We start from the raw sequence: 14609 nt of genomic DNA on the forward strand, positions 1-14609 counted from the left end.
AAGAATGAGGTATAGAATAGTATTATTCCATATTGAATACATTACGAGGACAAGTTGTATCACAAGATTGCATTTATGTTTCTTCAACCAAAAAAAAAATAAATATAAAAATAAATAAATAACAACTACCAGTTAATAATCAGCCTACTATTCACACCAAACCATCACCATACGTCTTATATACAATACATCCATTCATTCTCTGCAAATACTATTCTTGTCTATTCAACACCACCACCACCATAGCATAGTATACCGTAGTATACCACTAACAGAGCAATATAACAAAACCTGTCACAGCTCTCTTGAACTGAAAACCCTGTTGACGCTTCTATTTTCGTCAAAATGAGCTCCGCAGCACTCTCTGAATTTACAAGGTTTCGATTGAAGCTGTCTGACAGTGTTTACCACGACTGTTTTTTGAAAGAAGATGCAGAGGCAGAAAACAGTATTTTCCTTATAAACGTCCCTAGCGATGCTACAGAAAAGTGCATCAAAAACATTATGTCAGAACTCGGTGGTCGTGTGGTAACTGTAAATCCACCGCTGTCAAAAAATCGCTCCTGCAATCTAAAGTTACATATTCAATTGCTTGAAGAAAATGAAGTCAAACGTGTGCTGAAACAAGCTAGCAAGAAATCGCTGGTTATCCAATGGCCCATGACTCAATCCTCCGGTTTAGAACGTACGTCTTAAGCAATGAGATAGGGGAGAATGTTTTATTTTTTAGAGTTACATCTAACATACGCAGGTTTTACAAGACAATACGATCGCCAATTTCCCAGACATGAAGTTTTGCAAGAAAGTGTTGATGCGTATATGAACCGGGTTGCCAAAATGGAAGCTGAGAGAAAGAAACAACTTCTACTTGCTCGTAACCAACCCGACGAAGATGGTTTTATTACAGTCGTCCGTGGTGGACGCAACCGTGTCGGCAATGAAGAAGAGGCAAAGGCCATTTTGGCTCGCAAAAAGGAGGTTGGAATCCATCACAACTTTTATCGCTGGCAAGTGCGTGAAGAGAAAAAGAAGAAGCTTAATGATTTGGTCCGAAAGTTCGAGCAGGACAAACAAAGAATCCAGCAGATCCGTGAAAGTCGTCGGTTTAAGCCCTATTAAATTCTCTAAGATCTTGGTGACTTTGGTCTCATCTCAACCAAGCTAGTGACAAAATTTTGTTTTTGTATTTTTCGGTTTTCGTGGTATATATGTATTAGGTGTACATCTAAGCACTCGTTTCTAAAAGGTTTAAATCAAAATCCAATCCGCAAAATGCATCATATAAAGCCCTTTGATGAACATAACTGCTTCTGAAGCCGGCGAGCTGTGGAACATTTTGTTCAAGCTTTTCCAAGTACGGGTCGTCGAAAACAAGATCGCGTTCGTCGAAGTACTTGCTTGGAGCATGCGTCCCCTCCAGCGGATCAAATGCGGGAACATTTGGTATTACAGGTGCATTACCAAAGAGGGCGTTAGAGAAGCCAGTAGTTGAGAATGTTTTCATAGCTGGATGTAACTCATTTCGTTGCCGTTTAAGTGTGGATGATAGTTCAACAATTTTGTTGGGATCTTTTCCAGACGTTGCCAAATCGTGAATGATTTGCTGTTCAACTTCTGCTTTATGCTTGCGCTCCAACTCCTCTTCTTGTAGAATCGCTTCTCTTGCTTGTTGCTTCTGTTTTTTTGCCATCATTTCGTTGTGGGCCAACGCTCTTGCTTCTGCTAAAGCCCGAGCAGAATTTGTAGCAATGGATTCTTGATTTTGCTTTTCATATGCTTGCACTTGTGCTTCTGTTTGCTCAACATCAATGTCGTAAATGAGGTTAAAAGCTGTAGTCTGTTAGTAATGAGAAAGGTATTGTAACACTCACTCAAGTTTTCGACTTGTTCCAGGTAGTCATTATAAGCTTGCAGAGATGCAAAATCCTGTTGAGTTTTGTTGAAGCTATTGATGTTAGAAGTCAGAGTGATAAACATGTGACAGTGGTGACAATACAAACATTTTGGCCATTCTTCTTCGGATGTCGATTTCTCTTTCTATTTGCGCATCCTCAAAAGTCTGTTCACGAAACTTGGCTTTTCTGAGAATTCTTCCACAGCCAGGAGTAGGACAGGGAGCAGGACCCGTTGTGAAAATACGCTACAAATTATATTAGTATGTGATCACTTGCCGCAAGTATTCTTACATCGACACACGATTCACACATTTTATGATAGCATTCCGGATTAATGAGCAGCTTCATATTCGGATTCAAGTATCTGTCGGCTTGACAGAGAGGACATTTTTCGTCTATAACCAATTGTCAATTTATTTCACAGATGTTAGCTTTTAACTTACCCGGTTTTCGTGGAGCTTCAATTTCCATGGTTGAATTAGACAGTAGATTAATTCAGTTTGATAATGAATTAAAAATGCGTAGTGTTTGTCCTGTAATTTCAACCTTCTGAGTTGAAATCGCCCGTTATAAATGAGAAGTTCAAAATATCTCAAGAAAATAAAATAAGACTTTAGAAAACTTCTTTTTAGTGCTTAGATACAATATACATTCAGAGATCGTCCTAAAAGCTGATATTATACAGCTTTTTGTAACTGAATTATTGACAGTGAGGCAGGTTATGGTTCTGTTTCAAACGAAGAAGCCTAAGCATCTTTTGTTAACGAGAATTGGGACAGGGACAAAAGTACATTGAACGTACGAATATATAGAGTGTATCTTTCTTTTACACGTTAATTTTTTTTAAAGCTATTGAAATTGCATTTCATGTTCGAAAAAGTGTACAGTGCCACTAATGAAACAAAGCACGAATTCGCCGTAGGCATTCATTCCTCTACCTTCTTTACTGCATTCGATAATTATGAAGTTTATATGGCTAATGGATGGCTGGAACCTTCTTCAGCTAAACTTTCATATTTGCAAGTCTGCACCTTCTGTCAAACTTGCGCAAACTGAAACCTTACTGATTACAAAAACGTGAAAACAAATTAACAGTATAGAGATACACTTTGTAACGACCGCTGCTGTTCTTGCTTCAAAAGCTTGATTTTATGTTTTTTTTTCTTTCTGAGAAAGGAACAACTTACGAAAAGACGCGAAAATATTAATTTCGTCCTATTGTGCTGTTTTGCCCCCAATCTAACGAACTCTGGTCGTTAATTCCCTATAACTTATTGAACAGTCATGTCTTTCTAGTTTTTTTTTTCATAGTATCTCTGTTTTTGTTATTTCCATTGGTCTGTTCCATGCTCTGTACAATTTGTACAATTTCAAAAAACAACTCTATATTATTAATACCTCTTTTATCAGTGAACCTAAAAGATGGGTACGGCCGCTTTTATGACAGATTTTTGGTCAAGGAGATACTAACTAGTTTTTTAGGTGACATTGAAGAACGAAGAGCCGCACGGCTACGTGGTGCTGGGTTCGTAAATGACTCTCATTGAAAACCAGACATTTCTTGAAGCTAATGAACAATTTAGACGTTACCGTGTTTCAGAAACCGAGTTCGCTCTTGATCCGAACCTGCTAAAGCAGCTCGACTCTTCGTCTCCTGTCGCTAGTGAAAAGGCGGATGAAGAAGATTCTCAGAAAAAAGACAAACATAATGTCTCAATGAACATTGATACCGCTCCTCTTTCTCGGAGCGAACAGGCTTCTACTCCCAGCTCTTCCAACCGAAAACGAGTTTCAGAAGAGCAACTTGATATACCATCACATGTCAAAAAGAGTTCCCCGTATTCTGCTCGGCAAACAGCTCGTGGGGGACCAGCGTCTGTTCAAAAAAAAAAGGTGCTTGAACGGAGGCGACGAACACTGGAACGTTCCGGAGAGCTTACGGACCAACTATCTCACGATGGTGAGTTTAGTTTTCAGTTTCGCAGTCAAATTGCTGCTGATAAATCGTCTTTACAACCGCCAGTTCAAACGAGTACTCCACTGCAGGTAGAGTCATCGCCAAAGTTAAGCAAACCGCACTCACCAAATCTCGAGTTACAAGATCGTTCGAGATTACAGTCTACACCCATTCCGTCTGAACGAATTCCATCGCCACCCACAGCCGTAAGCCCAAAACTTGCAAGCTCTCCGTTGCTTATCGGACCTACCGCTGCTTCCCTTATTGAGGAAATTACTGGCCATGTACCTGATACGTCCCAAAATAGCTTGCCATCAGTAAACAACACGCTGTCTACTGTCCAAGAAAGTGCGAGCAATGCTTCATCAGATCAACCTGTTGTCACAAAGGAGCAACCTCCAACAGCATTTCAGCGCACAGTTGACGCCGCGGGCGACGAACGGACGCCTTTGGAAGTTGTTCAGTTTGAACTTCAAAAATTACACGGGCTTAAACGAGCCACTAATGCACTTCACGACATGGAAGTTGTCCATCAGTACATAAAGGAATCTCTTGAAGAAGAGGTTCCGCCAACTACGTTCTTACTGAAAGTTAAAAACGCATTTGCACAGCAAATCATGCTTCGGTTTACGGAGCTTACAGATTTGCTCGATACACAGTCTTTACTTCTTGCAAATGCACGAAAGGCAGCTCGTCAAAAGCTAGCACTACAGCGTGAATTAGCAGCCGTTCGGGACGAAAGAATTACTATATCACAACGAAAACTGGACCTTCGTCGTGAGTATCGAGATCTTATATCAAAAGAGAAGGTTTGTATTGTGTTATATACATGAAAAACTAACATTTGTTTAGGGCTTAAGCGAGTTGGATAGCTTTGTGAGAGAAGCTGAACAATTGAAAAGATTCGCTGCGGAGCTTCCACAGCCAGATTCCTCAAAAGCATTTGGTACTGAAGAAGGTGATGACTGCATTTCGAATTTGACACGTTTTTCCGAGCTATTCGCCAAAGGTGCTGACTTTTCTTCTCAGTTTTCTCAGCTAGTCCAAGCTTCCAAAAACATGTTTTAAAAACTAACGAACCTCTCAACCTAACAGTCTTCTCCACGGTGACCCTTTCATTGTCATTGATGAAGACATTTGTGTATATTACCAATTTTATTTCCCAAGTTTTTCTCTATTTTCCTTTTAATTATGCCTAATCAGAAACGCTCATTTAACCATCCTTACAAATGCTTTAAATGTTTTAAACTATGTATACTATGATTTTTCGTTTGTTGACAACGCGTACCGTGTTGTAATGATGGGCTGCATATTGATCTACGTTTGACGTCAAGGATGATTTTCGTGCAAGTGTGAACCAAAAACAAATTATGGGCCAAACGCAATCAGCAAATGAAAATGTGCAGGTTTTTGGCGAACGAACGAAATTGATTGATGAAACAAAAAAGTTCTACAAGAATTTCAATAAGCTGGAACAGTTCTATCTCAAAGGTACGTCAGCGATATTCAACTAGAGCACAGCTTGACCAATACGCTTAGAAAACTTTACTGCCTTAGGAAAAAATGTGAACGGAAAAGTCGTTTGGACAGAAGATACATTGTAAGCGTTTTGATGTTTTTAAGTACATTAATCGTCTTGATGATTGTTAACAACTCCTCGCATGAAGCTGTACATTTTTTGGAATTCCGGATGTGTTTCGTTTGTCTGAGTTCCTCTTTCATTCTGCTTGCCGTATTGGAGGATGCCAGAATTATGGAGGAATTGATTACATAGGAATGGTTCGGTTTATCGCTGCATACACAGGTCGTTACAAAAACGTGTGGAAGGACGATGAATGCTTGTGGAAAATTGTTTATAGCTGGACTATTCCAAACGCACCTCTTAGATCAAGTGGTAGCTCATTAACAAGCTCTCTGGCCAGTTCTTTCAATTTGGTAAAGCTCGGAAAAACAAACGCAACACGACAACCCACTATTCCCTGTTCCGTCCTAATTAGTCTATTCACACTACTTCTGTGTATAGGTGATTTTCAGAGCGGAGATGTCTTTGCAGATCATATAAGCATGTTGATTTCCTCTTCCGTACAGGAAAAACGGAGCTATGCAATGTCACTACTGCGGGGTGTTTATCCTGACCCATTGGCGAAGTCAATGAGTCTGAAATCCGTCTTTCTTTTTCTTCAGTCCAACTCGTACGCATTACGAAGACTTGGCTATTTGTTTGAAATAATCATGTACCAAAGAAACCAACATCCTCACAGACTGGTTGAGCAGCGTTCTTCGGGCTTACTAATGGACCGTTACTCCCTTCGGCCGCAGTTGGAAATGTTTATCCCACCTGAGGTGTTTTCCGATTGTAAGTTTGTGCATCTGTTCAATAGCGAGCAACACGGTTATTCAATGAGTTCTTTGGAAAAATGCTCTAGCTCGTTTTCTGGAAATACATTGCTCCTAATTAGAGCACTACCATTGGATGCATCTCACGCTGATCGTCGGGCGCGTCAGTTTCTACAAAAAATCCCTCCGAAAAACAAATCACTTAGCGGTATGCTTATGCAAGACGTGATAAAAGACTCTTCGAGAGAACTTGTTTTTGGCGCATATATAACAGGTCAATGGAAAGAATCTGCCAGTTCGGGCTTTGGCGATCAATCTACTTATTTGTTTAATTTGCGTCCGTATCATCAGATTTTCCGTGCTACGAGAGTCTCAAATGAATACTGTTTCTTTGACAAACATTTTGGGATCGCTTTCGGACTCGAGAATTCAAAGAAGAAGACCGTTAGTTTGCTCAGAAAAGACGGAGTCATACTGTATGTGGATAATATGCTCGATTTTGGATTCTTCCGACACACTAGTCGTGGTGTCTACAGTATGGGCAGAAATTTTGACGACATTTGTTATGAAGAGTTTTTTGAAATCCAAGAAGTGGAACTATTAGGAATGAAACCTTTGCGGAAAGAATAACTAGACCTCAAGACACATATCAAGGATGCACATCTTTTAAATGCTCCTCAAGTTTTCTTCGCTTCTTTATATAAAAACTTGTGGCATCTGGAGATGCTTGCTCTGCCAAATCAAGAATGAACTGCCATTCTCTGGGACTCACTCTACTAACGCTTAATCTCGAACGCTTAAGAGACTCCATGTTTGCGAGCTGATTGTTACTATACATTCGCAGCTCGTGCAGAGGGATTTCTCTTTTCAGTTTAAACTTTGCCTTTACACCGATAGAAAACCACCGTGGCCGTTCCGGATCAGACTTTGGATCGTAGTACGGATTCTCTTTATTAAATGCATTTGCTTCATAGCGTTAGTACGGTTGTCCAGGAAGTGTAAAGATCGCTCTGAAAACCCTACCTTCTGGAAATGCCTCACGACAAATCTAATAATTTCATGTTAATTAATTGCTAGGATAAGACACTCTTTTGATTACCTCCATTACACCCGCAATTCTTGGGGGTTTACAATTTGAATAGTAGAAGAAAACTAAATCTCCCAATTTCATCTCGCTTTTAATCATGTTTCTTGCTTCATAATTTCGAACTCCTCCCCAAGCTTTGTACTCGCCATTTTTTGTCAATTCCTCTAGCATTTCGTAGTCAAAAGCAATGTCCGTTCCATTCACAAATCTTGTATCCGGTTCTGCTTTCATTAACCAATAGTGAAGTTGACGCTCCTCTTTCTCGTCAGTTTCTTGAGTTGTTTCAGCATTCTCCAGATCGTCAAATGACCGCTTCTGTTTCTGTGTCATCTTGAGTTCAAAACGAACCTAGCTTTCCTGTCACTCTCAAAGAGTAAACACTAGAGGCTGTAAAATTTGTCAATAACGACCCCTGTGAATAATTTGCGCACACGAAGAAACATTTCACTGCCTATTCACTAACTAAACTATCTTATTTATTCGTTTTTGTTGTGGTAAATAAAGCAATAACGACTTGTTCTTTTTTGGTTTCTCTCCCCTCAAGCAATGGATTATGAACATGAAGACTTTACCAAACCTGTAGAATCTTTGGAATCTATGCGCCAAAAATTTGCTCAGGTTCGTTCCCATTTGTTTCGCATTTCTTGGTCAATATCTCACAAAAACCCTTTAGATTGCACATTCTCTCTCTCACTTTCTGGCATTACTGCACCAACACAGAACTCTCGTGCCGTGGTAAGTTATTTCAAAGGTCTACGACTTAATTTTTGAACCATATTCTCGTTTTCTCTATCTAACAACTGGATCACATCTAGGTCTGCAATTCACAAAAACTTTAGCATTCTCCTTTCGCAACTTCATTCCTTGACAAACACTCTCATCAGCCAGTCGCAAACACTTAAGACAATAAATATATTTCCATCAGATTTGTTCCCCGTTCGTGAACAAGAACCCCTCTTAACAACTTTGCTGCGCACAAAAGCTCTGCCTGCTGTTGAGGAATGGGAAAATTCAACACTACAAAGTGTTGAGGGTGATATTACTGATGAAGAAGTAAACCAACAGGTTAATGCGTCGAGCCAACTGTGGGAAGAAGCCCGAACATTTCTGCTTACGGAAAGAGAGAATTATAATTGGGTCGGAACTGTCACAAGGAAGCAAGAAAATGAAGGGGAGTTTAGTGATCAAAAAGATTTGGAGCAGCAGCGCGTAGCCGAGGAAGCAACTGCTGACACCTCGTTAATGGATCTCTTAAGATTTATGAAGTCTGGGCGGCGTTAAAACTAGTACGACGTCTATGGTTCAAGCTGATCATAAGTCTAAGAGCACGAAGCTGAAGCCCCTTTTCTCCAGTCAGTGCAGCAGTTTCATATATTTGTCCAACGTTCTTCGCGGTCATCAACTCATGCAAATGATGAGTAACGTGTTTCTTTAAGTGTTCCAACCCATGGGAACTGACGCAAAGTAGTAGCAACGTACATAGAATACTGACTGTACGATACTCTGGTTTGATGCAGCCGCAGTAAAGGTAATATACAAAGGCCGAACACGTATCAAAAGTATATGGCATGTATAAAACACGACTGCCAGTGTTTTGAATTGTTGAGAATGGGAGATCTGTGACTTGTGAGCCAAAATTCGTCAACTTTAGGCGAAATTCATTCTGATTGTTATTTGCACAAGTTTCAAGGACGCCCTTAAAACAGGCCCATCTCTTTGTCAGGACTTTCGAAAGACAGGGAACGTGAAGACGCTCAAGTGTCAAAATCTCCATATCGCTTGGTCCGCTCAACATCAGCTCGCCAATTTCCCTTCCTTGCTTTGAAAATGCATCCAGTGGTTTGGGGTAAATGCCGTAAGCTTCCAGCTCAACTGTGACGGCATGAACATAACTGGACTCTCGCGAATTATAGGCTTCAACCAAGTTGCCCTCCATATTACCAAAAGTAAGAATTTGGTTAGTGTCTGGGAGGTGCACAGAACGGAACCAGGCACCCAAGTTCAGCACGCCCTGTATGTCCACATGCTTCCACTGTTTGGTCTCAGTGCTGAAAGCCCAAAAGACAAAAGCCTGCTTAGAACTCGTGAGGAAAACACCAGCAATAACTATATTGCATCCCGCACTGTAAACGACGGGGAACCGAAGACCAGGAGGCATCGAGGCTCCCTTTAGCATTTCCGAGTAGTCCTGTTCACGAATGGTAAACTCGCCATTTTGAGTCCTGGTCACATCCATAACGAACAACATTCGTCTGACATTCGCAAAGTTATGATTAGAGTAAACTGCGATCGTCCCAATAAAAGTCTCGTCACTAGGCACAATGGGTGGTGCTGCGCGCAAGTTTGTCTGCATAGCTTTTGTGACATTTTCAAGGACATTGGCACGATAAATACCACAGTGATGTCTGAAGGGACCCAGGTACACCCATTTTTGTTGAATCAAATCAAGGACGCCCACTTCCTCAATGTAGTTATTAGCCAAGTCCTGTCCACAGAACACGAACAGGTAGTCGCCGAGAACAGAGACAAGATGTCCGTAACGTGGAGTTGGTATGAGGTTTGGATCTTGATCCACTGAACCGAACGCTTCCCAACTTTCAGTAATGATATCAAACACTTCCAACGAGTTTAACACATAAAGCTGATCATTTTCGTCCACACCGATACCGCCAAACAGAATGACCTTGTTATTCCAAACCGTGCTCGAGTGAAAGTAACGCGGCGTCGGGAGACGTGATTCTTCTGAATTCAAGGCTGACCAATAGAAATTACTGATGTCCATTTTATACATATTGCTTCTCAATTTTTTCGACTGAGCGTCTCGACCTCCGAAAACATAGACATGATTATCGATAATGACAGACGTCTCTCCAATGACTGGAGGAGGAACTTGTCCCTTAGTCGACTGAACTAGCAGCGTAATATCATTCAAAGACTGTTTTACTGGCGTTGTTGCCATTTTGAATCTCAAACCTGTTTAACGCATAAAATTAAAGAAAGAGTGTCGGTGTCAATTGCAACTAACAAATGCAAAATATGGGAACAAGCACACAGAAATGGTTTTTGGACAGCAGGAGCGCTAGCACACGAAAAACTTAGTCAAGCATAGCCTCAGTCTCAATAGGCGCCAAATACACGCTTTTTAGTCACTTTAACTTGTCGATCCCCTCATTACAGTTAAGAACGACGAAAGAATAAAATAGAGACAAAAAAACGGAAATCGTTTATAGTATGAGGTGAAATGAACAAAGAAAAGGTGTAAGAAAGAACAATGATTTCAATTGAGAAGATACAAAACTATGAACAAAGGAGCAACGGTGAAGACAAAAAAACACGAAGCATCTACATGAAAACAGCCGACACGAACAAAAAACAACCATACAAACCCAAATAGCGATCAGACAAAGTTAAAAGGTAGCTAGGGGTTTGTCTACAGTGGAACTGGCTCAATAACTGAGACAGTTTCCTTTGGACAAATGCCTAAAGTCATCAACTCGCTGAAGAATGGTTGTGTCTGAGTCCTGGTATTTATAGCTATTGAGGACCGAAAAAAACAGTCACACATTCCTGAACACGTTTCCCCTATGATGTCATCGGCTGGGAGTTTGGGAGCAACACGCGAAAATCGCGAACGCGAACCTGACGCGAACAAAACACTCATTGCCAGCGAGAATATCCCAATTCCGTTCTTTTTTGGCGATTCCAACTCGTTTTTGTAAACAATTTGTGCATTTTCTACAGGAATTGCGTTCCATTTACGGCATCTGTCCTCAATTCACCAATTCCATTCTCGTCGGTTCCGTAAAACGGTTCTCTGCTCGAAATGGCACCTAATACGAACCTGAAAATTAGCGTAATATGTGCTTCTAATCAAAACAGAAGTATGGAGGCCCACAATGTGCTCAAGTAAGTATCATTAATGCCTGAAAACAATTTCTCTGATTTGGAAATATCCCATATGTGAATATTCTCGCTCACACACGTGTTAGAAACGCCGGATACGAAGTCCAGTCTTTCGGTACTGGTTCTGCTGTCCGTCTTCCCGGCCCCAGTATCGATAAACCAAATATCTACCAGTTCGGCTATTCCTATGATAACATTTACAACGAACTAGAAGCACAAGATGCAAGATTATACACGGCCAATGGTCTCCTGAAAATGTTGGACCGGAATCGGCGCATTAAAACTGCTCCTGAAAGATGGCAAGACCAACGGAATACCTTTGACATAGTCATCACATGCGAAGAGCGGTGCTTTGACGCAGTTTGTGAAGGTATGGCTGTCGGATTGTCGAAGAGCACATTCTAACTCACTCTACAGATCTCTTTCGTCGAGGCGAAAAACAAAACTATCCCGTTTTTTTAATTAATGTGGACATCAAAGACAATCATGAAGAAGCGTCCGTCGGCGGGAAAGCCATTCTTGCGTTAGTCGAAAAGCTTACAGATGCCGGCGATGATTTGGAGGAAAAATTTACGGACATTATGACTGAATGGCAAACGAAATATCCGAAATTGCCTGTATTGTTTACTATTCACTATTTTTAGCGTGTGGCGCGTTTTCATTAACGATTCTCGAGCTTGTCTTGCGCTCACCTCGCTCTACTCCACCACAAGAATATCGCTTAGGAAAGTCGTTCCTCAAAACGCGGTCGACCTCCGACGACTTGATTCCTCCTGGTTTCTTGGCTTGTTCCATACTTTTTGTTTGCTTGGTTGCTTTCTACCGGTTGTTGGGCTTGTTTGTGTTCTAAAAATCCATCTTGTTTCCTTTTTACTGTCCGCACTCTCTTCGTACAGTGTGTGATTTCCGATTTTTCTGTTTTTTTAGTTTTTAGCAGAAGTCAACGAGCGTTACTCTTCTCCTTTTCTTCCCTTCTGCTTTTGGACGAAAAATTGTGGTATTTCCTAAGGAAAACTAGCTAAAGGTTAAGTCTTGGTTAGGGAGGCTAACGTTTTCGTGCAACGTTCGCAGTACCAATATTTCAGCCATGCGTAGTATCATTATCCGGCAGTTCCGGTTTCTTTCACGGTACCTGGAGCCCGAATTTGCGAGAGGTATGGATGGGAGAGAAGAAAACGAGGAAAAGAGAACTGCCTGCGTGCATACTCTCTTCTAATGCAGTCCTCAATTCGGACCTTTACTAACATGAGATAGATCCAAATTTGGTAAACAGTCGTTCTCGCGAAAAACTCCAGCGACTGTCGCATTCTCAGTTCAATGAGCTTCTTACCGATGTTTCTGACGAGCTCCATAGACGGATAAACAACGATCCTAACATTCCTCATCTGCCTTCTGTCGACACATTCCATCCTAAACGGAACCATGCTCGACAAAAAATGTCCACACTCGCTCCTCTTCGACTTCGGGATCTTTGTATCGATGTCTTCTTCGAACTTCAAACTCGTTATCCAGCCGTAGTTGCAGAGTCGCCCAGCAATGTTAGCAGCTCATCTTTGCCAAATTCCAGCGGCGCTCCGCGAACTCCTACCAATGCTACTGCCAGCAATGCATCAACAGCTTCTTTAGGGAAAGCATCTTCGCCGCAGTACATGCCTGCGACAACTGCAATTAACACAAATCAACCTCCTAGACTTCCTACGCCTTCATCTTCGTCACCTTCCGTCTCTAATATGCCTCATCGTCTTCCCAAAGCTCCTCACGGTCGTGAAGATGTCTCTATTGAGAGCTCCTACATGACTTCGCCCACAGCATCTCCCAGTCAGCAACAAGCTATTCCGGTGCGCAGTGAATCGCCAACGAAGTTTTTGAGTAGAATTGAGCTGTTGGAGAGCAACTTGGCCAAAGCTAACTCGCTTTTGGATGCCAACAAGGCAGAGATGGAAGCAATGACAAGACAGCACACTGCTGACCAAGCCAAACACAAGAACGAGTTGTTTCAGCTGGAAGACAAACTGCACGAGGCTGTACACGAAAAGACGACCTTGTCTTCACAATTGGAAGCTGCGCAGAAAAAGATTGAAGAGCTCACGAAGGAGGTTGAGAAGGTGAACGCTGCTGCGGAAGAGAGACAAACCAAACGCGGGAACATGGAGCTGGAAGAGCATCTTTCACAAATGCGTATGTTAATTCAAGCCGAAAGTAAGCATTTGAATGAACTTGACGAGATGCAATCCCAATTGGAACGGGTTAAACGTGAGTCGTTCCAATGGAAAGAAAAATACTATCAAGTCAAGCTTCAAAATGAATCTGCTTCCAAGGTTGATGCGACGGCTTGCCTCTTCCAAAACCCTCCGGTTTCGCCAGAAACGTTGGACAAGTGCACTAGCGATGATGGTGTTTTCAACAGAAAGGACTTCGTGCGTTATCTATTTGAGATGAACGAGTTTATTGCAGCAACTCGTTCGGAAAACTCCAGCCAACTACTCACTAAAATGAAGTCCTTGGCCATAGTGCTTGATACCCTTGCTACCCAGGCTCGGGAAAAGTCATTCGCAGATTCTTCAGAGCTGATGAAGCATATGGATGAAGTTTACATCCACGCAGATACTCTCATGTTGCAAGTACGCAACTTTGCCATCAACAAGGGATTGACGCCCTTGCTCCATATTGATGCAACTGCCTACACTTTGAGCAGCGTTCTTATTAATATTGTCAAGCAGCACCAGCTGCATCCAGACGAAATGACAAGATCGTCTCGTGGAGATGGTACTCGTGCGGTGAACCAAGTGGAAACCTTGTCCCATGTGAAAGAAATAGTAAGCAAGGAAACCGATAACCTTGTTGCTGGTGTTCAAGCGCTCGTCGATTCTGTGCATGAGCATCGCTCCCAGGCTGATGTGTATGAAGGTGTGCGAAATATAGCCGCCATCGTTCGTGATGTTTTGTTCGATATCACTCCATTGGTCAATCAAGTATCTGCATTTGTAGATGCTTCTACCGTCCACGACACACTTAAAGCACTTCGTGACAACAGACTTCGCCTACTGGATGCCCAAGACTTCGACAAAGAACAATCCAATACTCAACTACCAGACATTGCTATTGCTACTGTTGCTGCGTACAAGCAATTATTGCGGCTGATTGATGACGCTGAGTTCCAAGCACAGTTTGGAAAACCTAGCTCATAGTGTATATGTAATGTATATACTTACTCGTGTCACTCCTTCGTGGCTGCGGCCTCTGTCTGTAGTTCTTGAGCACGACAAGGTCAGAGCTTTTTACATTATTGTAATATACGTGTTTACGTTTCACTGTTTTGTTCTTGGGGCGTGCTCACTTAGTTCATTATTGAATGATTCTTATTATTTAAAAGTTAGAAATACGATGTGAAATACTCGACCGCCCTAACAAGGTAATAAAAAAACAATTT

At 41.7% G+C, this 14609-nt stretch overlaps 9 protein-coding genes across 9 annotated transcripts; 6 read left to right on the forward strand and 3 right to left on the reverse strand.

The window, feature by feature from the left end:
* Positions 1 to 188: 188 nt before the first annotated feature.
* Positions 189 to 2916, reverse strand: SJAG_03618 (transcription factor TFIIH complex subunit Pmh1). Its single transcript, XM_002174720.2, has 6 exons — positions 2698 to 2916; positions 2339 to 2641; positions 2187 to 2290; positions 2001 to 2140; positions 1872 to 1945; positions 189 to 1830 (listed from the first exon to the last, which is right to left on the reverse strand). Exons 2-6 carry the CDS (start codon positions 2364 to 2366, stop codon positions 1226 to 1228), a joined length of 951 nt encoding a protein of 316 aa, XP_002174756.2. The 5' UTR covers positions 2367 to 2641; positions 2698 to 2916; the 3' UTR covers positions 189 to 1225.
* SJAG_03617 (rRNA processing protein Rrp7) lies at positions 204 to 1874 on the forward strand. Its single transcript, XM_002174719.2, has 2 exons — positions 204 to 685; positions 752 to 1874. The coding sequence occupies exons 1-2, from the start codon at positions 346 to 348 to the stop codon at positions 1117 to 1119; spliced, it is 708 nt and encodes a 235-aa protein (XP_002174755.1). The 5' UTR covers positions 204 to 345; the 3' UTR covers positions 1120 to 1874.
* SJAG_03619 (kinetochore protein Mis17) lies at positions 2823 to 5120 on the forward strand. Its single transcript, XM_002174721.2, has 4 exons — positions 2823 to 3321; positions 3378 to 3420; positions 3479 to 4661; positions 4705 to 5120. Exons 1-4 carry the CDS (start codon positions 3318 to 3320, stop codon positions 4918 to 4920), a joined length of 1446 nt encoding a protein of 481 aa, XP_002174757.2. The 5' UTR covers positions 2823 to 3317; the 3' UTR covers positions 4921 to 5120.
* A 102-nt stretch (positions 5121 to 5222) lies between these two features.
* SJAG_03620 (TLDc domain-containing protein 2) lies at positions 5223 to 6819 on the forward strand (the record flags this gene model as incomplete). The annotated part of the gene is made up of 3 exons (XM_002174722.1): positions 5223 to 5343; positions 5392 to 5452; positions 5520 to 6819. 3 exons carry the CDS (start codon positions 5223 to 5225, stop codon positions 6817 to 6819), a joined length of 1482 nt encoding a protein of 493 aa, XP_002174758.1.
* A 19-nt stretch (positions 6820 to 6838) lies between these two features.
* On the reverse strand, positions 6839 to 7606 carry SJAG_03621 (DUF55 family protein; the record flags this gene model as incomplete). The annotated part of the gene is made up of 3 exons (XM_002174723.1): positions 6839 to 7155; positions 7213 to 7237; positions 7289 to 7606. 3 exons carry the CDS (start codon positions 7604 to 7606, stop codon positions 6839 to 6841), a joined length of 660 nt encoding a protein of 219 aa, XP_002174759.1.
* A 216-nt stretch (positions 7607 to 7822) lies between these two features.
* SJAG_03622 (mediator complex subunit Med8) lies at positions 7823 to 8557 on the forward strand (the record flags this gene model as incomplete). Its single annotated transcript, XM_002174724.2, has 3 exons — positions 7823 to 7894; positions 7950 to 8011; positions 8092 to 8557. The coding sequence occupies 3 exons, from the start codon at positions 7823 to 7825 to the stop codon at positions 8555 to 8557; spliced, it is 600 nt and encodes a 199-aa protein (XP_002174760.2).
* Positions 8535 to 10235, reverse strand: SJAG_03623 (Ras1-Scd pathway protein Ral2; the record flags this gene model as incomplete). The annotated part of the gene is made up of 1 exon (XM_002174725.1): positions 8535 to 10235. The coding sequence occupies one exon, from the start codon at positions 10233 to 10235 to the stop codon at positions 8535 to 8537; it is 1701 nt and encodes a 566-aa protein (XP_002174761.1).
* An 864-nt stretch (positions 10236 to 11099) lies between these two features.
* SJAG_03624 (phosphoric ester hydrolase Ssu72) lies at positions 11100 to 11823 on the forward strand (the record flags this gene model as incomplete). Its single annotated transcript, XM_002174726.1, has 3 exons — positions 11100 to 11182; positions 11266 to 11549; positions 11597 to 11823. 3 exons carry the CDS (start codon positions 11100 to 11102, stop codon positions 11821 to 11823), a joined length of 594 nt encoding a protein of 197 aa, XP_002174762.1.
* A 443-nt stretch (positions 11824 to 12266) lies between these two features.
* SJAG_03625 (GTPase activating protein) lies at positions 12267 to 14367 on the forward strand (the record flags this gene model as incomplete). The annotated part of the gene is made up of 2 exons (XM_002174727.1): positions 12267 to 12333; positions 12434 to 14367. 2 exons carry the CDS (start codon positions 12267 to 12269, stop codon positions 14365 to 14367), a joined length of 2001 nt encoding a protein of 666 aa, XP_002174763.1.
* Positions 14368 to 14609: the final 242 nt, after the last annotated feature.

Source organism: Schizosaccharomyces japonicus, assembly GCF_000149845.2.
Source record: "Schizosaccharomyces japonicus yFS275 unplaced genomic scaffold supercont5.2, whole genome shotgun sequence".
NCBI classification, from domain to species: Eukaryota; Fungi; Ascomycota; class Schizosaccharomycetes; order Schizosaccharomycetales; family Schizosaccharomycetaceae; genus Schizosaccharomyces; species Schizosaccharomyces japonicus.

What these genes read in the sequence shown, in the direction of transcription:
- SJAG_03618 (XM_002174720.2), bottom strand. Translation starts at nt 2,366, where the DNA reads ATGGAAATTGAAGCTCCACGAAAACCGG. An exon ending in TGTGTGAATCGTGTGTCGAT is followed by an intron (nt 2,141 to 2,186) that starts GTAAGAATACTT and finishes TATAATTTGTAG; the next exon opens with CGTATTTTCACAACGGGTCC. An exon ending in CGAAGAAGAATGGCCAAAAT is followed by an intron (nt 1,946 to 2,000) that starts GTTTGTATTGTC and finishes TAACATCAATAG; the next exon opens with CTTCAACAAAACTCAACAGG.
- SJAG_03617 (XM_002174719.2), top strand. Translation starts at nt 346, where the DNA reads ATGAGCTCCGCAGCACTCTCTGAATTTACAAGGTTTCGATTGAAGCTG. An exon ending in TCAATCCTCCGGTTTAGAAC is followed by an intron (nt 686 to 751) that starts GTACGTCTTAAG and finishes TAACATACGCAG; the next exon opens with GTTTTACAAGACAATACGAT.
- SJAG_03619 (XM_002174721.2), top strand. An exon ending in GCACGGCTACGTGGTGCTGG is followed by an intron (nt 3,421 to 3,478) that starts GTTCGTAAATGA and finishes TGAACAATTTAG; the next exon opens with ACGTTACCGTGTTTCAGAAA. An exon ending in ATCTTATATCAAAAGAGAAG is followed by an intron (nt 4,662 to 4,704) that starts GTTTGTATTGTG and finishes ACATTTGTTTAG; the next exon opens with GGCTTAAGCGAGTTGGATAG.